The sequence below is a fragment of the Cnephaeus nilssonii genome, assembly GCF_951640355.1.
Source record: "Cnephaeus nilssonii genome assembly, chromosome: 2".
In the NCBI taxonomy this organism is placed as follows: domain Eukaryota; kingdom Metazoa; phylum Chordata; class Mammalia; order Chiroptera; family Vespertilionidae; genus Cnephaeus; species Cnephaeus nilssonii.
The window spans coordinates 24,906,063-24,928,589 of record NC_137073.1 but is presented as its reverse complement, the minus strand read 5'-3'; the positions used below and the strand labels follow the sequence as shown (position 1 = coordinate 24,928,589).

The 22,527-nt window shown below is 41.8% G+C and overlaps 2 protein-coding genes across 6 annotated transcripts in view; one reads left to right on the top strand and one right to left on the bottom strand.

Annotated features, from left to right (window-relative positions):
* The window catches only part of MRTFB (myocardin related transcription factor B), a 210,559-nt gene that overhangs the window by 6,357 nt on the left and 181,675 nt on the right, over window positions 1–22,527 (bottom strand). For all 3 annotated transcript variants that reach the window (XR_013814782.1, XM_079794277.1, XM_079794278.1), the window contains 7 exons: window positions 21,939–22,186; window positions 14,443–14,575; window positions 12,225–13,268; window positions 10,754–10,888; window positions 8,083–8,241; window positions 7,676–7,813; window positions 1,497–1,557 (listed from right to left, as the gene is read on the bottom strand). Coding sequence is in view for 2 of the 3 variants with exons in the window: in XM_079794277.1 (XP_079650403.1) it covers window positions 1,497–1,557; window positions 7,676–7,813; window positions 8,083–8,241; window positions 10,754–10,888; window positions 12,225–13,268; window positions 14,443–14,575; window positions 21,939–22,186 (1,918 nt within the window). In the remaining variant the exon portion in view is untranslated. The remainder of the gene's footprint in view (window positions 1–1,496; window positions 1,558–7,675; window positions 7,814–8,082; window positions 8,242–10,753; window positions 10,889–12,224; window positions 13,269–14,442; window positions 14,576–21,938; window positions 22,187–22,527) is intronic.
* The window catches only part of LOC307113077 (uncharacterized protein), an 84,303-nt gene that overhangs the window by 34,796 nt on the left and 26,980 nt on the right, over window positions 1–22,527 (top strand). For all 3 annotated transcript variants that reach the window (XM_079794351.1, XM_079794352.1, XM_079794350.1), the window contains exon 3: window positions 6,168–6,240. In XM_079794351.1, coding sequence (XP_079650477.1) covers window positions 6,190–6,240 — 51 coding nt within the window. In that variant the 5' untranslated portion in view covers window positions 6,168–6,189. The remainder of the gene's footprint in view (window positions 1–6,167; window positions 6,241–22,527) is intronic.

Below are 22,527 nucleotides of genomic sequence, written 5' to 3'. Positions count from 1 at the left end.
ATATATATGGGAATCTGACTTGATTTCATTTATATGCAATACACTAAAAATTTTACTCAACAACTCTTCCAGCTCAGTGACTGGGCTGTGTAAATAGGTGAGACAACACTGAAGATTCCTCTCAGCTGTGTGTGTTCCAGGACAGTTCACTTCTCATTACCTGTGAGTCATCTCTAGAATTGTTTTGAAAGCTGAAAGTGCAATTTATACTTATAAGTACAACTAGTCTTATAATCAATGACTTAAATCTTTCTCATTATTACTAGTATTAGTTTACAATAAGATGAAATAATATACTCTATTAGATACTTTGCCATAAAAAAAATCATTCCTTTTAGAATATAACTCATTTCTATGTTTAGGCTGTAAAATTATTCTTTTTAATCATTAAAAAAAGTATTTTCACCAGATTTGGCAAAAAGCATTTTTAAAATTTTAAATTCAAGGCATGGAATATCTGTTTCTCTAATTTCCATAGTTTAGCTATATCATGAGTTTAAATTATTTTGCGAGGCCGATACAGTTATTCGCAAAAAAAAAAAAAAAAAAGCTATTCGCACATGTAGATCTATTGTCAAATATCAAGAATTTTCTATATTATGTCAAACACTCTGACAAGATCATTAACAACAAAATCAAATAATACCTGGCATGAGTGGATAAATTTTGATAACTATTTAAAAATCTGAATAAAACTCCTTTCACTGGGAAATTTAAGACTTTAAAATATTCTAAAATAGCATTGTGAATTTTTGAAGTACTTATAAACTGAGGCAGAGATATCCTTGATTTTTTTTGTGTGTGGTTTATATCCCTTACCCCTTTTTAAGATGACACATTGTAAAACTGAAGATTTTCATTTATATGTACAAAGTGTTTTAGAATTGCCTTTGAATATTAATCAAGTTATTAGACCCTAAGCTAGGTGACTTGGTTGTTACAAAATTAACTCATGAATTGGAATATTTTTATCCCATTGCAATGACTGATACCACATATGGAGCAGTTTTGAAGTTTTCAATGTGGAATTTATATCTGTCTACTTGGCTATTTTGAGATGGCTTGTCTTTTTCAGCAGGTATACATTTGTGGGTAAGTCTAACGTTATCTTAGTATTTTAACCTGAAACAATGGCTTTCCCCCATTCATAAGTAAGGTGTATTAATGGCCTAAATGTAACAGATTTTAAAACAGGAAATGCAGTTAGAAGAATATGGAAGCTCTAGAGCCATGGTCGGCAAACTGCGGCTCGTGAGCCACATGCGGCTCTTTGACCCCTTGAGTGTGGCTCTTCCACAAAATACCACGGCCTGGGTGAGTCTATTTTGAAGAAGTGGCGTTAGAAGTTTAAAAAATTTGGCTCTCAAAAGAAATTTCAATCGTTGTACTGTTGATATTTGGCTCTGTTGACTAATGAGTTTGCCGACCATGCTCTAGAGGAAAACTTTCATATCCTGTGACAAGGGATTGGGGGTCTGATGTGACTTTTCACCTACCTCCACTCTTAATGAGGATATCAAAGAGGTCGTCCATCTGCTGACTGTGTGCATTGGAAACCTACAACCAAGGAGGATATAAATTAGCTTTCTTTCACACAAACCAGGAAGTGTCATACGACTGGGAGCACCAAAGGACCTTACGGAACAGCTAGTTCTAATCAATCACTTCATCATTTTGAAAACACTGAGGTCCCCTGAGAAGTTAAACCATTCACCCATGTGTTACAGCTGGTTAGCTGACAGAACAAGAATGGGGCTAATACCCAGCTCAGATGACGTTTACACTGACTTGTACATTGAGTGCATTTTGAGAGGCTTCTCATATTTTAAAAATGTTTTAACTCACTTGCATTCTGGTAAAAATATAAAGTATGTATAAAGGTGGCCATGTATATTTTTTCAGCTTTATTGAGAGTAAATTAACATACAATAACCTGCAGTTTTATGAATTATACAATTCTATAAGTTTTGATATATGTATACACCCATAAAACTATCAGCAAAATCAAGATAATGAATATTCTATTGCTCCTAGCTCCCTCATGCTTCTTTGTGATAGATAGCACTTCCTTCATCCCTAGGCAACAATGACTTGATTTCTCCCATTACAGATTAACTTACATGTCTAGAGTTTTATAGAAATGGACTCATATAGTATGTACTCATTTTACTAGTAGAGGGAGTGGCTTCTTTTACTCAATAGGATTTTGAGGTTTATCCATGTTGTAGATTATACTTTAGGAATAGTTCATTCCTTTTTATTGCTGAGAACTTTTTTATTGTAAGAAACAGAAATCTGATTGGGTTGTTCCTACATTTTGGCTACTACAGATAAAGTTGCTATGAACATTTGTGTACAAATCTCCGTATTTGTGTGTAAATAACCGAGGAGTGGAATGACTGGATCATAGGGTAGGTGTTTAACTTTTTAAGAAATGGCTGTTTTCCAAAGCGATTTGCACATTTTCCATTTCCACTAGCAATGTACGAGATTTCCAGTAGCTCTTCATTCTCTTCAACACTTAGTACAGTCAGTCACTTTAATTTTAGACAGCTAATCGGCCTATAGTGGTATTGCATCATGGAGTTAATGTGTATTTCCTAATGATTTGATGTTGCATCTTTTCATGTGCTTCTCTGCCATCTGTGTATCTTTCTTTGGTGATGTGTCTGTTCAAATCCTTTGCCTATTCCAGACTTCTTATGCTTACTGTTTTTATGGTATATCTTTTTCCAACCATTTACTTTCAACCTGTGTCTTTATATTTAAAGTATGCTTCTTGTAGATGCACACATTAGTTATCTATTACTCTATTATAAAACTTCTAAAACACTTCGTGGCTTAAAATGCCAGACAGTTACTATCCCACAGTTTCGGAGTCAGGAATTTAGGAATAGTGTAGATAGGTAGTTCTGATTTGGGGTCTTTCATGAGATTGTAGTCAAGATGTTGGCCAGGTTACAGCCATCTCCAGGCTTGGCTGGAGAATGTTCTTTTTTTTTCCCATGCCAGGGTGAGTTTTTATTATCCTTATTGCTCATCTCAACTTACGGCATAAATTCAATAGAATAATACTTCAGTTGCTTTAAAAATCTGGTTTAAAAATGTAAAACAGATCCCAACTTTGCATGTGTGTGTATACACACACATACACACACCATACACACACACACACACACACACATATATATATATCTATATATATACACACACACACATACATACACTGAGTGGCCAGATTATTATGATCTCTGAACGCATAATAATCTGGCCACTCAGAGTGTGTGTGTGTGTGTGTATATGTATGTATATATATGTATATGTATATATATATGTATATATATATGTGTATATGTATATATATATATGTGTATATATATATGTATACACACACACACACACACACATATATATATATATATATATATATATATATATATATATATATATATATATATATATTAGAGTATATTAGAGGTCTGGTGCATGAATTTGTGCATGGGTGGGGTCCAGCCAGCCTGGCCAGGAGGAAGGAACATGGGCAGTTGGCCGGCCTGTCTGCTGGTCGAACTCCTGGTCAAGGGGACAATTTGCATATTAGCCTTTTATTATATAGGATATACATTGAGTGGCCAGATTATTATGTGTTCAGAGATCATAATAATCTGGCCACTCAGTGTATATAAATAGAAGGCATTTTTTTTATTTATTTATTCCCAAATGGGAACTTTTTTTTACTTCAAGAAGAATGATTTTAAATATAATAATGTAACATGCAATAAACATTTAATATCTCATGCAAAACGATTTTAATTATAATATTACATGCAATAAACATTAATATTTAAAAAGGATTTTAAATATAGTAATACTAGAGGCCTGGTGCACGAATTCATGCACCAGTGGGGTCCCTCAGCCTGGCCTGCAGGATGGGGCTGAAACCAGCTCTCTGACATCCCCTGAGGGGTCCTGGATTGCGAGAGGGTGCAGGCCAGGCCTTGGGACCCCGCCAGTGCACAATTGGGGCAGGGAGGGACACGGGAGGTTGGCCAGCTAGGGAGGGACCACAGGAGGGCTCCAGGGCATGTCTGGCCCATCTCGCTCAGTCCCAATCAGCTGGACCCCATCAGCAAGCTAACCTACCAGTCAGAGCGTCTGCCCCCTGGTGGTCAGTGCACATCATAGCGAGCAGTTGAACAGCCTTAGCACAATATTAGCATATTATGCTTTGATTGAACAGCCGACCGGATGACCAGACACTTAGCATATTAGGCTTTTATTATATAGGATTACCAACACTGTACCAACACAGTATGATATCACAAAAGTTGTAGGAAATATTAAAAATCTGCAAATAACAGGATTGCTTCTATTATATTCTAAAATATTTTTTCCCTCTGGCTCTATTTTTGTCCCATCAATTTATGTTGTTCATTATATTCCACAAATGAGTGGGATCATGTGATATTTATCTTTCTCCAACTGGCTTATTTTGCTTAGCATGATGCTCTCCAGGTCCATTCATGCTGTTGCAAATGGTAGGAGTTCCTTCTTTTTTACTGCAGCGTAGTATTCCATTGTATAGCTATACCACTGTTTTTAATTCACTCATCTGCTGATGGGCACTTAGGCTGTTTCCATATCTTAGCTATTGTAAATTGTGCTCCTATGAACATAGGGGTGCATATATATCCTTTCTGATTGGTGTTTCTGATTTCTTTGAATATATTCCTAGAAGTGGAATTCCTGGGTCAAATGGGAGTTCCATTTTTAATTTTTTGAGGAAACTCCATACTGTTCTCCACAGTGGTTGCACCAGTCTGCATTCCTACCAGCAGTGCAAGAGGGTTCTTTTTTCTCCGCATCCTCGCCAGCACTTGTTGTTCGTTTGTTGATGATAGCCATTCTGACAGGTGTGAGATGGTACCTACCTCATTGTCATTTTGATTTGCATCTTTTGGATGATTAGTGACTTTGAGCATGTTTTCATATATCTCTTGGCCTTCTGTATGTCCTCTTTTGAAAAGTGTCTATTTAGGTCCCTTGCCCATTTTTTTTATTGGATTATTTAGGTTGTATGAGTTGGAGAATGTTCTTGTAAAGGTGGCTCACTACATGACTGGCAGGCTGGTGCTGGTTGTCCACAGGGGCAGGGGTGGAGGTGCTTCAATTCCTGTCCCCAGGGCCTCAAAGCTCACTTTCCCCCACAGCCAGCAGTCCGAGAGAGAGCAAGGCAGGAGGAGTATGCCTTTTATCACTTTGTTTAGGATGTCACACACCATCACTTCTGCCAATTCTATTCCTTAGAAGCTGGTCACTAAGTCCAAACCAGGGAGTAATATTTAAGAATTTGCAGACATATCTTAAAACTACTACACAGCATATAGTTGGTTCTGTTTGTTTTTTTAAAAAAATCCATTCTGATAATCTCTATATTTATACTGTTTTCTCTACTAGTGTGTCTTGTGTAATCATTGATATGGTTAAGTTTACCATTGTCTTGTTTCTATTTATCCTGTTTTCTGTTCCTTCTTCCTGTCCTTTACAATTTATTTTTTAAAAGCTATACTTCTTAACTGTTATCTATACAATATACATTCTTAATTTTTCATAGGCTACTTAATGCTGCATATCCTATATAATAAAAGCCTAATATGCTAAGTGTCCGACCAGTTGCTATGATGCGCACTGACCACCTGGGGGGCAGACCCTCCGACCAGTAGGTTAGCTTGCTGCTGAGGTCCAGCTGATCGGGACTGGGCAAGATGGGCTGGGCATCCCTGGAGCCCTCCCATGGTCCTTCCCCGGCTCCTAAAATATTTCTTTTAATTAATTAATTTCCTTTCAATGTGCATGAATCTGTGCAATGGGCCTCTGGTAAAATATAAAACTTCTGTAAACATACTGATCCATTTATTTCCTGTATCCTTTAATAATCTGTATATATAAAAGGCTAATATGCTAAGTGTCTGTCCAGGTAATGATGTCATGTAGCAATGCCTGGCTTCCTCTCCCTAGCGACTAGCCTCCTTGCAGTTTCTTCAGCCCAGGAACATGACTTGATTCATAGCCAGCTGACAGCAAAGGTCACTGCTTACCTTGAGCGAGCCCTGTCCATTGTTTTTATGCATCTAAGATAACAGAGCAATTTTCTTTTCCTCCTAAAGGCACAACCACTGGCACAAGACCATGGAATCCCTCATTGTTCCCTGCATACAATCTCTATGTGCTATAAAAGAGGTATGTGTTTCTCTATATAATTTCTCCCGCCTCCTTAATCTACCAACAGTGGATTTCAGGTAACCCTCCTTAATTCTTGTCCTTTGATTCTAATGTATAAAATAAGTTACAAAACTGCTATTCTTGTGGTGATCAATTTGTCAGTTATAAAAATGTGTAAAAGTATGTTGCATACCTGAAAGTAATATAATAGTGCATGTCAATGTGAATGAAAAATGAAATGCCCTTTCTAATCCGTAGAGATTTTCATACCTGACATCGTGTGTTCTTTGTGAAGATAGATCCTCTCCCTCCTCCCAGAAATCAATTGCCGTGTGATCCCACTTATATGTGGAATATAAAAAAAACCAAAATAAATGAAGAAAAACCCCCAGAAACAGACTCATAGATATAAAGAACAAGCTGGTGGTTGCCAATAGGAAGGGTTCAAGGTGATGGAAATAAAAAAAAGGTATATCTGCCCTAGCCGGTTTGGCTCAGTGGATAGAGCGTCGGCCTGTGGACTCAAGGGTCCCAGGTTCGATTCCGGTCAAGGGCATGTGCCTTGGTTGCGGGCACATCCCCAGTGGGGAGTGTAAAGGAGGCAGCTGATCGATGTTTCTGACTCTCTATCCCTCTCCCTTCTTCTCTGTAGAAAATCAATAAAATATATTAAAAAAAAAAGGTATATCCACTAAAAAAAAGTTACAACAAAGTGAGTACTGTATATATCTTATTCAATAAACATTCATTTAAAAGACTGAGTTATGAGTTCATAGAAGTATGAGTCCAAATATATTTTAAAGATTTTATAAACATAAAAATGGGTTATATACAGCAGAATATTAATAAAAGGATTCTGGGTGGTAGGACCATTGGTGATTTTCTCTATTTTTTTTATAATTAGAAAACAAGTTATGCAAAGATTTTTCAAGAGACTAGATGTGAGCAAAACATAAATAGTGAAGCGTTAGTAACAAGCTCTTCAGGAACACAGGAAAAAACTGACATCAGATTGTTTCAAAACCTCAGACACATTGATATGTCTCTAAATCTAAGAGAACTTAGGAGACATGGTCACAGCTGACTTAGTTATGGAAAACGAAGAAAAATCTATCACCTTGTCTGTTTCCCTTAGAGGAGGATCTTATTTAGGAAAAAGAAAAGAGGGACCCGTGTAAAATCACATCTACCCCAATACAACCCATCCCTCGGCCCCAAAGGAGACGTTAAAAGACAAACCCCGAATTTCCGAGTAATTGCAGGTTACACAGCTGTTGAAACCTGCTTGGAAGTTGGGGTCTTTATAGTAAAGGATAATGTGATTTAAACAACATTTAAAATGCAAACAAGGCTCCTAGCCATGAACTTAGTATCTACCGGGGCAAGTCCACCTTAGAAAAGGGATTCAATGTGAGGATGACAGATGACATAAGAAGCCACTGGGCTCACTTACCTCTGGAAGAGAGGACTGGGTACTGCGTGTCTGTTTGATGGCCTCCTCGTAGCGGGGAGGGTCTTTCGTCTTGGGGACTGGGCTCCCAAACAGAGAGTGCTGGACGACAAACTGCTGGGGTGGCAGGGGCGAGCTCGGCTGTGGCACACAGAGGAGGAGCATATGTCAGCTCTGGGCAGGAAGCTTCCTCATGCCCTGGCTGACCAGCTCCGCTGCTCCTCACGCATGGACCTCCTGGGCCGGTGAGGCTTCTGACCGAAGACCTACCTGTGAGCTGCCTTCACTGTGATATTTTCAGCTATTTCCCCGTGAATACTGATCTTCAGTCCCTCCCAGCCTAAAGCTCTGGCCTTTGGGACGGTCTGTACCCAGTGAGCGTGTCATTGTAGCAGTGGCCGCAGGCTTACCTTGCTGGGAGGGCTCGGTCCGTTCTGCAGGGATGGAAGGGGCGCACTTCTGGACTGGAGAACGCTGCTGGACGTCTTGTTAACAAAGGGCTGCTGGACCGCTGGAGCGGGTGGTCTCTGATAGGAAAGAACTGTATTGGATGCCGAGCTTGTGAAAACCTGTAGTGAAGAAGTATTTTCCCATCAGTATGCCCTTCCTACTAAAGAAAACCATGTTTTAAAACAGGTCAGTTAACTTTTTCTGCCAAGGGCCACAGGGTATACAGTTGAGGGTTTGTGGGCTGTGCTGTCTCCGTGGTGACCGCTCCTCTCTGCTGTTGTAGCACAGAAGTGGCCTGGACAACATGCAAATAAATGTGTGGGGCGGGTACCAGTACAACTTCATCTACAAAAACAGGCAGGGCTGGATTTGGCCCATAGGAATGGTTTGCCACCCCACTGAGCATCAGTGGTCCCTTTGCTCGTCTTTGATGGCAGCATGACAGTGTTTTTTGGGAAAGCAGCATTTCCTCAGCATAATTTCCCTAGTAAGTGACAGCTGAATTTCTTATATTCCTCGCTAGGGTGATTGCATCTGTTCTCCTGGCTCTACTGTTTACGATGAATCTAATGATCCCAAGCCCACCTCTCTCTTCCAACCTTGCTCCCAAGTGCCAAAGAGACATTTACAAACATAAATTTGGGACATTTCAAATGTAATATATTCCAAACTAAACTTTTCCCTTCTTCCCTCCATCCCTAGCCTCTGAGGGAAAGTAATTGCTGGTTTTGCCTTCATATTTCTTTAAACTTTAGTAAATGGAGCCACCAGTCTACTCTGCCTCCTCTCCTCAGAGCTCACATTTCTTAGAAATGACCCTTGGATCAGGCCTCTGTTCTTTGCTGTCCTAATCCAGGTCCTTATTATCTGCCACTGGAATCCTGCCCTAGCAACCAGGCCATGCCCCTGCCTGTCAACCCTCCACGACAATACACTCTTAGCACACACCTGATGGAGCTCTGCCACTCCCCGGCTCCTCTTTCTTAGGGTAAAAGCTAACCTTTGGCTGGCATGCAAACCTTCTCACTACCTGGCCCTTTCCCATGCTACCCGAAAGGCTACACATGCTGTGGACATGCTCAGTTTTCCAGTTGCTTGGAAATTTCTCCAAATCCTCGCAGAGCCCCATTTAAAATCTGCCTCCTTCTGAGAAGCTGTCTGATCCACTGGGCAGAGGTGAGATTTCTTCCTGTGGAACTAACTGCAAAGTGTTCTGTTTAGTCCCTTTTAAAAGCCAAAAGGTTTTAAGGCCTTTTACAGATGTATGGCCAGACTACTGATATTTAACTGTATTTCACAGAACTGGTTTGCTCATAAAAATGTTTAATATACTTTATGCCACTCGTATTCAGAGAGAGAAAAACTTATCCCCTGTATTTTTATTGTAAATATACATAAGTATTTCTTAAACATGAAAGTAGGTGAGTGTGTGGTTATATTCCCCTAAACAGTACAACTTCTCTGTCAACACCTCTTTTAAAAGGTTGAATTTCCTAATACTTGGTAAAACATACACAAAAACTTCTTCCTTTAAGTTGGGAGTAATGATTCCTAATTCTAGTATTTTGAGATTCAGTGAATAAGCCCTTATTTATCCTGTCTAGATAATGTTTTTCTTTCCCCCTAAAACAAAGAAAACTGTCTCAACATTTGAACATTCACTAAGCTTATCACTACACTAATATGTCATTTTCAGCCCAAAATAAGTAATATGCAGCTAGAACTTTGCATTTTTCAGAGGAGAGTCCAAAAGAGAACATGTGCGTTAATGTGCCTGTTCTGACCTGAGAGGTCTTTTCTGTCTGTCCCTCAATCTCTCAGCCCAGACAGCTCACCCCACCCTGGGGCATACCGACAGGTCTATCTAGTTATCTAGGTTCCTTTATGTTAAAGATGGAAATTCTGGGACTAATACTAATTCTCAAGGTTTGTAATAGTAAGACCTTTCGAGGCCTTGGGATTTTTCTGGCAAGGAGATGTGCACACAGCTCCACCTACTGGATGGCGGGAAGTCTGAACTATTGGGGCTATTTAACAACAGAATTTTTAAGTGGAACTCCTTTAGAGGACAGTGAGCCCTAGATCAACACCATAATTTTAAAGATGAGGAAACTGACACTCAGAGAAAGACAGTGAACTGTGCACAAGGCCCATCATGTAGCTGAACCAAAATGATAGCCAGACCCAGGCCATCTGGTTCTCAAACCATGAGATGGCAAGCTCAAAATACAGAAACGTCTCACTCAAGAGATACATTTCAGGAACTTTTTCATCTTTAAGTATCTCTTCCCAGGGAATAGCACTTTCCCCTACAAAAATGGTTAATTTAAGAAAAATTTAAACCCAAGAAGATTCTACATATAAAGATTGAAAAAAATACCTTTGAAACTTTTACTTAGAAAAGGAGTTGAACTGTGAAGACAAGCTATCTTGTAGTAATAAAGAAGTCCCTTTCCCAGATACGTGGATAATCTGCAGACAAATGGCATCTGACCTGAGGCTCCCGTGATGGGAGACGGATCGTAGATAGAACAAAGGAGCTCCCCGGAGGAGGCTCCTGTGAAGATGCCGAGTGGTCGAGCAGATGAGGGACCAGTCAGCCCCGTCTGTCACCCTTTAGTGTTCACCAACCTTTCTGACTTGCGGCTGACTGAGCACGTGCGGTGTGAACGTGCCTGGCTGCTGAGGCCCAGTCTGTGCCAAGCCCGAGGACAAGGTGGTGGTTGCTATCTGAGGCTGAGTCTGGACTCCTGCTTGTGGTGGAGTCTAGGAGGCAAAATCAATAAATAAGTCAATTTAATTGTCAAAATCAAAGTTAGAATCAAGAGTTAGGTGTGAGATAACTGGTCCTTTGGGGGATCTTATCTAAAATGAAATAAGATGAAATGTTTACAGATACACACTTCAACTCATCGGCACCTAAATTTGAGCCTTAACCATTCTAAACCATAGAGTTAAACACCAGACCAGTTATTTTCATGCTCTTATTATTCCTTAAGTGACTAAGATATTCGTTTGGAAATTTTGTGAGAATAGAAAACTGAAATAAGAACCTGTAGCGGCTCTACACCTAATAGGTCAGGGGTTACAGTAATTTTAAGAGCGGCAGGGAAACTGAGGCCTAAGAGTCTAAATCCCTGCTTTTAAGCTGCAATGCGTCCACTCTCTGGGGCCAGTCAGCCACTTGCTGGCACACACAAGCCCAGAAGGAAATGCGGTTCTTCGCCTAAATGTCAATCCTCAGGGAAGATTTGGACAGAAAAGTTTAGGAAAACTACATTAAAGAGCAACTTTCCATTTCACAGACTCTAAAGGTGAAATGGGAATTAGGATTTTCGCAAATGCCAGGGGTCTGTGGGTCACCTCTGCTCAGGATACCTGGGTGGTTAAGGCTGAGGAGCACTGCATGTGGCCCACAGTTTGTTAAAACCCATTGGAATCACGTTACATAACAACCTAAGGCCAATGCACAGGTTACGTGGGCATAAAAGGAAATTATACCAGTAACGCTCCATGTCCTCAGTAACACCCGCACTAACTCTGGTGGTGGCCTTTTCCTTAGTGCAGGCACCTTCACATCAGTGGTGCCTTTCAGGGACATGTGGGAGGCAGAATATCAGAGTGGACATAAGAGTCAAAAGGCTGAGGTTTAAACACTAGTTCTGTCCTCAGGCAACTTGCCAAACTCAAGGGCCTCAGTTTCCTTATCTAGAAATGGGGTTTATCACTTGGATTTTCTGGGGGAAGGGAGGAGTAAATGAAGTAAGCTATTTAAAATACTTGAGGCTGTGCCTTGTGCATAAAAAGTACTCAGTAACAGTAGTTATTATCACAATAATGTCATAGGTATGTAAAAACATGTATGATAATGTGTTCATTAAAGGTAAAAGGTAACAGAAATAGAAAAGTACCCCCATTTTTTACTACCTAAAAAGTGCTGATGTTCAAATTTTTGAATGTCTCCCTCACCACACCCCCACCAACAGTTTTCTGCTTCTGTGAAGCCTGATTTGGATGCATCTATGAAAAAGCTCAGGTGTTTGTCCTGCGTGTCCATTCCATGTGGGCTGCGAGGCAAGGAGTTAGAAGACAAACTTCACACCTGGAGCTGGAGGCTGCCCACGGGGAGCTGCACGGAGGTGACACTGGAGCCCTGGATGGACACTGGGAGCAGCAGCTGAGCAGTCTGCGTGGTCAGCAACGCCTGCGGCTGAGCGACAACAGCAGGCGGCGGCGGTCCCTGGGAACTCACGTAGAACTGTGGGGCCACGCTTGGCTGCTCTGCCTGGGCCACGGGGACCTCTTGCTTGATCACTACAGCCTTTTTGGCGACAAGGGTCTGGCCACCTGCAGGGACAGGCTGCCCCACAGAATGGCTGGCTCCCGGGACAGGCTGCCTGGGGCTGGAGCAGTCAGTGAGTGAGGTCTCATCTTTGACGGAGGAGCCCACACTGCCCGGTTTCTGCTCTGACTGGCTGACAGAATGAGCAGGGGTGCTGGGCTGGGGGTCCAGGGGCCGCCGCTGCTGCTGCTGCCCTCGTTTTTCAACCTCCAGTTGCATTTTCAGAACTTCCACGAGCTTTTGCTCTTGTTCCAGTTTCCTCTTTAGCTCTTCGATCTGCTTCTCCTTCTCCTGAAGCTTGCGATCCTTCTCAGCTGCGTCCAGTTCCAGAGTGGACAGAGTGCTGCTGGTGGGACTCAGGCTGTCTTCGTTACTGGTCACTCTCAAAGGAGATGAACACAAGAACTGGGATGGAGACATCATGGTCATAATCTCAGTGAAAGTGTCGGCCATGTTTGTATCCTCGGTGCTGAGACTGGACTGTTCGGAGGGAGACGGTGAGATTGGCAGAGGCGAATTAACATTCTCCACGTGGATCACGTTGCTGGTTCCAGCAGGGGGCAGTTCTGCCTTGAGAGGGGAGCCCGAGCTTGTCACACAGTTATGCAGGGTGGTGACTGGCACCGCCATGGTGACTTCTGGGCTACTGGTGACGACGGCAGATGTTGACACTGCCACGATGCCGTCAGCAGCAGCGCCGTTGCTGTTCATCTCCTGGTAGGGTTTCAGGCGTTCGATAAGGTTTGGTTTGGTGCCCGATACTGGAAGACCCCTTAGCTTCAGTTCTGTTTTTAGTTCTGATACCTGGAAAAACAAACACATCAGCTCTCTTTGTCTGGTATAGCTTTCTGACAAGTCTATAGGACACTTTTGTGGCCAGGTCAACTCCATATTATTGCACAGCTGAAAGTGGGGCCATTTCACATTACAGCCCTGAAGAATTCGGAAGGCCAGTGATAATAAACAAGGGTTTTTAGAGGGCAATTCCTCTGTTGTGTCAAAGAAATGATTTACTACCAGAAATGATAACAGCTACATTTATTGAGTAATTACTATGTGCCAGACACTGTTGGAAGTGGTTTATTCTTTCAATTAATCTTCACATGAGGTGTTGGTATTATTGTTTCCATTTTAAAGAGAGGTTGAATCACTAGTCTAAGCTACCACAGATAACAGAAGGCTGAACTGGGGTAGAAACCCAGAAAGGCTGCCCTGGAGATCTTAACTGTTACGTTTCCCTGTTACAGTTCTTAATGATCTTAACATTCTTAACTGTTAAGAATGTTCTTAAGTTCTAATGATCTTAACATTCTTAACTGTTACGTTTCCCTGCTTCTCCCAAACTAGTCAATGAGCAGGAAAGGAAAAAATCTGCCTCTAGAGTCAGAACAGGTATGGTGCTGACACATAGCATATGCTCAAAAAATGAGAGTTATTACTGGTTATTGTAATAACATTGTAAAATAAACTTAATGGATGTGAAAGGAAAGTACCTCTATAAGGGTTATCATATTGTTGGTAAAGTTGAATGTACACCGAGTGGCCAGATTATTAGGATCTCTGAACGCCTAATAATCTGGCCACTGAGAGAGAGAGAGAGAGAGAGAGAGAGAGAGAGAGAGAGAGAGAGAGAGAGAAAATATATATGTGTGTGTGTGTGTGTGTGTGTTTGTGTTAGTTAGAGGGGCCCGGTGCATGAATTCGTGCATGGGTGGGGTCTGGCCAGCCTGGCCAGGGGGAGAGGACGTGGACGATTGGCTGGCCTGCCTGCTGGTCGAACTCCTGGTTGAGGGGAAAATTTGCATATTAGCCTTTTATTATATAGGATATACACCGAGTGGCCAGATTATTATGCATTCAGACATCATAATAATCTGGCCACTCAGTGTATACTGAAAACTACCTGCTAGAAAAATCTGGCAAGTCATTTACACTTCTGTGGTACAATGGGTGAATAGACTCTACTTGGAATTATCACCTTTAAGTCATCCAAGCTGGGAGGCAGAGGTCCTGGCTTCCTCACAGGAGCAGATGCGTTCTGTCTTGGTGTGTTAGGTGTGGTATTGTTCAAAGCTGAATTGCCACTGTTGTTATTTTTGTCATTGAGTGGCCTTCAAAAGAAAAAGAAAATTAGAGTGTATAATAAAACTAGTGGCCTGGTGCACAGATTCGTGCACAGTGAAAGGAAATTAATTAGAAGAAATATTTTAATATCGCTATTTGCCCTTTCTCTATAATAGAAGTGTCAGAGATGAAAGAAAATTAGTAAGATGTATATGAAAATATATAAATTGATTAATAAATAACAACATGAAATAACAAAGACATGATATAAAAACAAAAACATGATATAAAAACAACAAAAACATGATATAAAAACATTGATAAAAACAATGACTGATAAATTGATTAAACTTATTCTAATATCTCCCTGTATACCACATTAAGAGTAAAAACACTTTCAGAGTGCTTGACTAATTTCCCTTGTGATGAAGTATTTACAAATTTAACATCACGCGCTCTTCAAACTCGAGAGAAAGCAACATATAACTGACCATGTCCGTAAATGGGTTCAGTTAGGAATATTGCTACTCTGTCTAGAGTTTGTCCTTGTGATTTATTAATAGTCACTGCAAATGCTGGCATCACGGGAAACTGTCTTTGAATTTAAATGGGAGGCCAGTATCAGACGGGGACAAATCAATTCTTGGAATCAGGACAACCTCTCCTTCCGCAGATCCTATTAATACTTATGTTAGGTCGCAATCTTGTGATAATAAATCTAGTACCATTAAAAAGACCCCAATTACTATTAAGATTTCTCAGTAGCATGATGATTGCACCTACTTTTAATTTTAATTTATGACATGGCATTCCCAAAGGAGTAATATTATTAAATTCAATGGAAAAATTTTCCTTTTCGGCATCATCCGTTGAATCGATGGAATCACTTTTGTTCAGCTTCAGAGGTACATTATACCAATAGTTGGTCTTCAGATACATTCTGTCGATGACGCTGGCTTCTTTAGGCTTCAGAGGTACGTTGTGCCAATAGTTGGTCTTCAGACATATTCTGTTGACGATGCTGCTTTCTTTCAGCTTCAGAATGTCAACAAAAACAACCAAATTCATGACTGACAATGACAGATCAAAACACATGCGTATGATAGGTGCCAGTGAGAGCTTTATATGTATCATGCATGCGCAAGTCAACATTTATTTTTAAATAGCCAGTGTGTGTCATATGTACCGGCTGGTCGGTCAGTCGCATGGTCAGTTACTTAGCCTTTTATATATATAGATAATTTCTGGATTTGACATTGCTTCTGCTAAAAATTTGACTATTAAGTGAGGAGGAGAAAAATACCATGGTCATGAATTGGAGGAGTCAATATGGTAAAGATGTCAATCAAATCAGGTCCCAATAAAAATTCCTGCAGGTTTTGCTTGCTTTGTAGAGATTTAGAAAGTGATTCTAACCTTTATATGGAAATGCAAAGCACAAAGAATGGCCATGGCAGCTCTAAAGAAGAAAAGCAAAGCTGGGAGAGCCATACCTCCAGACACCGACAGTTATTACAGTCAGTTCACTCACATGGTGTGGTGCTGGTGCAAGGACAAAACCACAGACACATCAAGATCAGAAAATACAGAAACAGACCCCCACATACATCGGCCCTTGAGTTATCACAAAGGTGACACCCACTGCAGTTCTATTAAATGGTACTGGCCACCCTGGATATTCATACAGGAAAAAATACTGCTCCTGATGGACCCCTACCCTCATATCATCTTCAAGAACCTAAATGTGGCCCTAGTCAGTTTGGCTCAGTGGAAAGAGCGTCGGCCTGCGGACTGAAGGATTCTGGGTTTGATTCTGGTCAAGGGCATGTACCTCGGTTACAGGCTCGATCTCCAGCCCTGGTCTGGGGTGTGCGAAGGCAACCTATCGATGTGTCTCTTTTACATCAATGTTTCTCTCACTCCCCCTTCCACCCTCTCTAAAAAAATTCAATGGAAAAATATCCTTAGGCAAGGATTAATAAAAACAAACAAAATCCCTAAATGTGAATTTTGAAAACAATAAAGCTTTTAGAAAAAAACTAGGATAATATCTTCATGGCCTTTGGATAGAAAATATTTCTTAAACAGGACACAAAAAGCACTAAGTAAAGAGGGTGAAAAGTCAAGCCAAAGCCACTGAAGAAATATTTGTAATACATTTTTTTTCTGACAAAGGCCTCATATCTACCATATACTAAGAGTCTTGCAAATAAGTAAGAAAACGACAGAAAACCCAATGGGAAAATCCTGGTAAGCATATCACAAGAAGGTATACCCCAATGGTCAATAAACATGTGAACAAGACCTTAACCTCAACAGGTAGGAGGAAAATGCAAATGAAATGCACAACAGAACAACACTGCACATCCAGAAGGATTGCTGCTAGACCAACACTGCCAATACCAACTACTTGGAACAGTCAGGACTCTCCCATACACAATTGCCAGAACTGTGCACTGGGACAACCACTCTGGAGAACTATTTCACAGTATCTACTTAAAAACCCATGCCTATCCTCTGACCCGCCAATTCCATTCCTGACAGACACCTGACAAAGACATACATTTGTCAGCCATAAGATGCAGGCTAGGATATTTATTATGTCATTTTTCATTATCAGCCTCAATTGGAAGCAACCCAACTGTCCATCCAGAGTATGATGGATAGATAAATTACAGCATACTAGTCAGCAATAAAAATGAACTGCTATTTGCACCAGTGAAGATGCATCTCACAAACATAATGTTGAGAAAAGAAGCCAGACACACATGTGTACACTATAGGTTTGCATTTATATAATGTTCAAAAGCAGGCAAAACTAGTCTACAGGATAGAAGTCAGGATAGTCACCGAGAGAGGGACTGATAATATTGCCTTTCTTTTTTAAATGTTTTAATTTAATTTTAGAGAGAGAGAGGGCAAAGGAGAAACACTGATCTGCTGTTCTACCTATCTATGCATTTATTCGTTGATTATTGTATGTGTCCGGACTGAGGATCAAACCCACAACCTTGGCATATCGGGACAATGCTCCAACCAACCAAGCTACTTGGCTAGGGCTAATGATAATGTTCCACTTCTTTTTTTTTTTTTAAATTAAATAATTTGTACAATGTCATTTCTTTTAAAAAAAATATATTCTTACTGATTTCAGAGAGGAAGGGAGAGGGAGAGAGATAGAAACATCAATGATGAGCAAGAATCACTGATCTGCTGCTTCTTGCATGCCCCCTACTGGGGATCGAGCCCACAACCTGGGCATGTGCCCTTGACCGGAATCAAACCCAGGACCCTTCAGTCCACAAATCGATGCTCTATCCACTGAGCCAAACTGGCCAGGGCATATTCCACTTCTTGATGTAGGTGGTAATATGGGCATGCTTACTTTGGCATCAATTTTCACTTATAATTTATGGACTTTCTGTATGTAAGATATACTTCATTTTAAAAGTTTATTAAAAAATGTTGGTTAGTCAGTTGTCAAGTTCCAAAGTTAGGTGCTTTTGTACCAATTTCCCTAAAAGCCTGTCTGCACCAAACTGAGGCCCCCCAATGACTTCTTTTTACTGTGCTACTCCTGGCATTGAAATGCAAACAATGGCATTTCCTTCTCTGGTGGCTGACACCTATTAAAGAAGAGGTGACAGGGTGGCTGATCCCGTGCAGTCAACTCCACTGGGGCCAAGGCTTTACCATCATATAAGCCGTGGTACTGACACCAGTGAGACTCTGAATTCCACATTCTGAAAGTGGGCTCTGAGGTGATGACGAGAATGGGTTGGGGTCCACAGTTGGATGACCTTTCTCAACTGAGACTTAGGAAGCCTGTGTTTGAAGCCAGTTCTGGCCTTGTCAACAGCTAACTCACTCTTTACATTCACTTGAGTCTTTTTAACCTGCTTTATGTTTTGTTAAAGTTAAATACTTGAAATATTTGAAATGAAGTTTCTTGAAGTTTGGATGAAATGACAAATATATTCTGTTATTCTCCTTTCTAAAAATTCAACTTTTAAATCTTATTTTTGAATTATGAAAACATTTTATTTAAATCAGAGTTTCTCAACCTCATCCTATATAATAAAAGCCTAATATGCAAATTGTCCCCTTGACTGCGAGTTCGATTGCTCGCTATGACTTGCGCTGACCACCAGGGGGCGGTGTGGAACACTGCGGGCATCGGTGACATGCTGCAACCTCTCACTGGCTACCTGGGGGCAGGTGTGATGGGGATGGATGTGCGGTGAGAATGTGGGGTGTCCACTGAGCTCGCTCTCACTCCCCCTGCTACCCTCCCCCAGGGCGCCAGGGCTTGCGCACTAGGGAAGCCCCTGTGCTCAGGTGCTGGGTACCTGCGAGGAGCCCACCCGTCACCCGTGCAGCATCTTCCAGGTAAGCCAGGCCACAGCTGCCGGGACCACAGGGGCCGGTCAGGCTCCCCGTGGGTTCGCGCAGGAGCCGGTCTGCGAAGCCAGTCGGGAGAGAGCGTGCTGCCCGCCCGGCTTCCAGGTGGTGCCGCTGGGTGGCACAAAGGCCCATGTTGTGCCCCGGCCTGCGGCATCCGGCCGCGCTCACTCCATCTCGTGTGGGGACTTGGGCGCAGTGACTCAGGTGGAGGGGGCGCATGGGGCCCCAGGGCCCCGGTGCTGCCCAGGGCCCAGAGGTCAGCTGGGACCTACCCTTCCACGCCAGACGCTCACACTTCAATTGCCAGCCAGGCCTAGGGACTGCACCCATGCACGATTTCGTGCACCGGGCCTCTAGTATTCAATATTGTCCCTGTAAGGAGCCTTTTTTAGACACTTTTTCCTTAATCGCTCTCCCTATGAAATTTTAATACCATGGCTATGCTGCATGCTTGTCTATGTATTGTATCTATGTATGTGCTTTATTAAATAAAAACGTAAGCTTCCCCTCAACCAAATTTTGGTCCCTTGTGAATGAGATCATCTCGAAAATACATAATTTCAGTGAATTATTCTATTCATGCTCTTTTTGGTTGAGATTCTACAATACTCCTGGTTACTATGATGAACAGTTCAGTGTTTAATTCAACCTTTAAAGTAACGGAAATAAATTAACCTATTTTTTCCCCAAATCAAGAGGAAAAAAGTGGGGGGGTGAGGGGAGATGAATGTGATCATTGTGTGGATGAGAAACCTGAAGTTGAGAGAGATGGCATGACCTTCTAGGAACCTTCAGCCAGTGTGTGGGATTACAGCCCTGTGCATTCAGGCTCTTGCTCCTTCCATGGGACCAAAGGCTGCGTTATCAAGAAAATCCCACTACTGCAGGCACTGCAGGACTTCCACATTTAGTTTCTCGTAATGGAGTTTTGATAAAAAATGTGTTAAAGCCAGCTCCATTTCTAGGACCTGGAAGCTAAACAGAACTGGTGTTCAGTCTTTGTGTGGTGAAATAGTACTGAAGAACCATGGTCTTGCCTCCTCCTGGTCCCTGGGTCTTCCTGTGTGAAGTTTTCCTTGGACGGCTTGGCTTGGTCACGTCAGTGGTGGGAATGTTTGCGGAGGATGGGGGACTGGAAGCCTTGGGAAAACAAAGAACTGTAGAGTTCAGAAGCCCACTCCTCAGATGTATTCTTCTCATCTACAAAGCCAGTCTCATGCAGCCAATACCTTTCATTACAGGAAAGACTATTTCATAGACAGACAGCACAAAAAGTCCTTTTATGGGGTTTCAGTTTACCAGTTTCCTCGCCTGGGAATGGAATCAATAATATCGGTCCTCGTAGAGTAACCATGTGGATGACGATGATGTGAAGTGCTGAGCACACTGCCCGGGGCATTGTCAGGAGCACACACACGTGAGCCATCGTTGCTGTTACTATCATGGAGCCCAAGGAGGGCGGAGGCAGTGGGGATACCTCCGACGTGGACAGAGCAGCCAAGTGGCGCCGTTAGTTTCTGATTCTCTTTCAGCTCTTGGCCTTCCTGGTCCCCTGCCAATGTCAACAGCTGTCTCAGGCTTGCTTGCTCTTAAACTAATAGCACGCTACAAGATTCTCCGTCCTTCATCTCCGTGCCCTGATGTTGTAAATTTCAGTGCTTCTCAGTCAAGTCTGAGTGACTAACTAGTCTAACCTTTCTTGACATATTTGGTTCTTGCAAGAAAACAGTGAAATGATAATCATTAGCATATGCGGAGGTCTTTCTTACAGAGAAGCTGCTTAGTGGGTCTTGTTTTCCACTCCCCGGGGAGGAATGCTTAGCCTCCTGTAGAACACAAGTCCAGTGTCTCCAGATCATGTGATTACAAGTCGAGGGGCTTGAACCAGAGAATAATTTTTCCTTGTATGAGATTTGATCTTTTTCTAGAGTTTCTTTTCCAAGTTGAATATAAATATCCCTTCCTCCTAAAAAGTGAACAAAGTGAAGGATGGGGGCTTTGCATTTTTACCTGTTTCCCAGAAAAAGCATTTGAGGATGCATAACTGGAAATTTCTTTTATTACATAATTAAAATAAGCCATGGCTGTCTTGCTGTGGATTCAATCGCAGAAACTGCCAGAACTCATTCCCTCTCTCTCTCCCAATTGGGCTCAAACCGTGGAGACATGTTTCTTCTCCATGGCTGTTGGTCACACAGACTTTTCATTCACTGTCTTTTGGGACATCTATCCTGTTCCTTCTTTTCCATTATCACTGCTGTTTCATCTTCTGGGACCTACTTTACTGCACAATTTCCAACTGGTTTTCCTATTTCCAGACTCCCTTTCAGTACTGGCGTCAAATGATTCTTTCCTGCATGTTGATTTTACCACGTCAGTGCAGCCTCTGAAACAACTACCACATCAAGATTAGAGTCGGCCCGATTTCAGGTTCCTGCAGACATCGGGCCTACTCACTTCTGTCCTCCACTTTCTTTAAAAACAAATCATATTCGTTATTTAACAGGCCATTTTTCTCACCATTCAATGAACAGGCACTGCACTCTGTACCTCCCTCACATCGTTCCCCTTTGCCCAGAGGGCCCTTCCCGTTTCAGGCCCTTTCCCACATACACATCCTGCCTTTTTCATAAAACTTTCTTGGACCGCTCCAAGTTTTATGGTCCTGTGGTTTTTTTTTGTTTTTTTTTTTAAACTGTTTTACCAGCTCTTATGCTTTTCTCATAGCATTTACCACTAGGCAAATCTTTCTTGAATGTGTAATTGTGAAAAGTCACTTCTAACTTAAAAATTCAGAACCGACTTAGGAGGACAAAACCGAGTGGCATGCAGGCTATTCTCACTGTACTGACTTTAGACACTGTATGAGAAGCTTTGATGGTAATAAAATGAAAACGGTCATTAAGCACAAATAAATCACAACATCCAACCTTCAGTAACTAATGGATCTCATAAAAACCACAGTAAAATCCACTTTAGAAGCCAGCCCTGCCCCCAACCCCATACTTGAGTGGCGCAGGCAGGATGGTCTGGTAGTTGTAGTGCTGCTGCTGTTGGCTCAGGATCTGTAGTTGCAGGAACAGCTGCTGCTGCTGGAGCAGGCGGGCGTAGTTGGAGTCCAGCTGCGGCTCGCTCTTCTCACCTTTCTGGTCTGGGGGAATGTACTGGTGGTACTTCAACTTCTTTACCCGTGGTTTGGGGTCTTTGCATTTTTTGCTACGGTGCTTGTCATTTGAATTCTTGGGGTGGCTTTGCTATTTGTGAGAAAAAGGGAATAAGAACATTTTAAGAGATGCCACCACATGCAATCTATTTTACTGTGCCTCAGGATTTGGAATGAAAAAGCAACTCAGCTTCAGAACTGGTAGAGTCACTGTGGAAAGCAATATACCAGATACATTTAGAGAGCCAGGAAAACATTCGCATATTCTCTTGATCAAGAAATGTTGCTCCTAAGAACTCATTTCTCCTGCTATCTTGTTCCCTCAGACTACAGGCAAGATGCTCAGCTTAGCATCATCCATTCACATTCAACAACAGTCACTCTTAGTCCTTCTGTGTAGACACATTGCCAAGTGTGTCCATATATTATCTC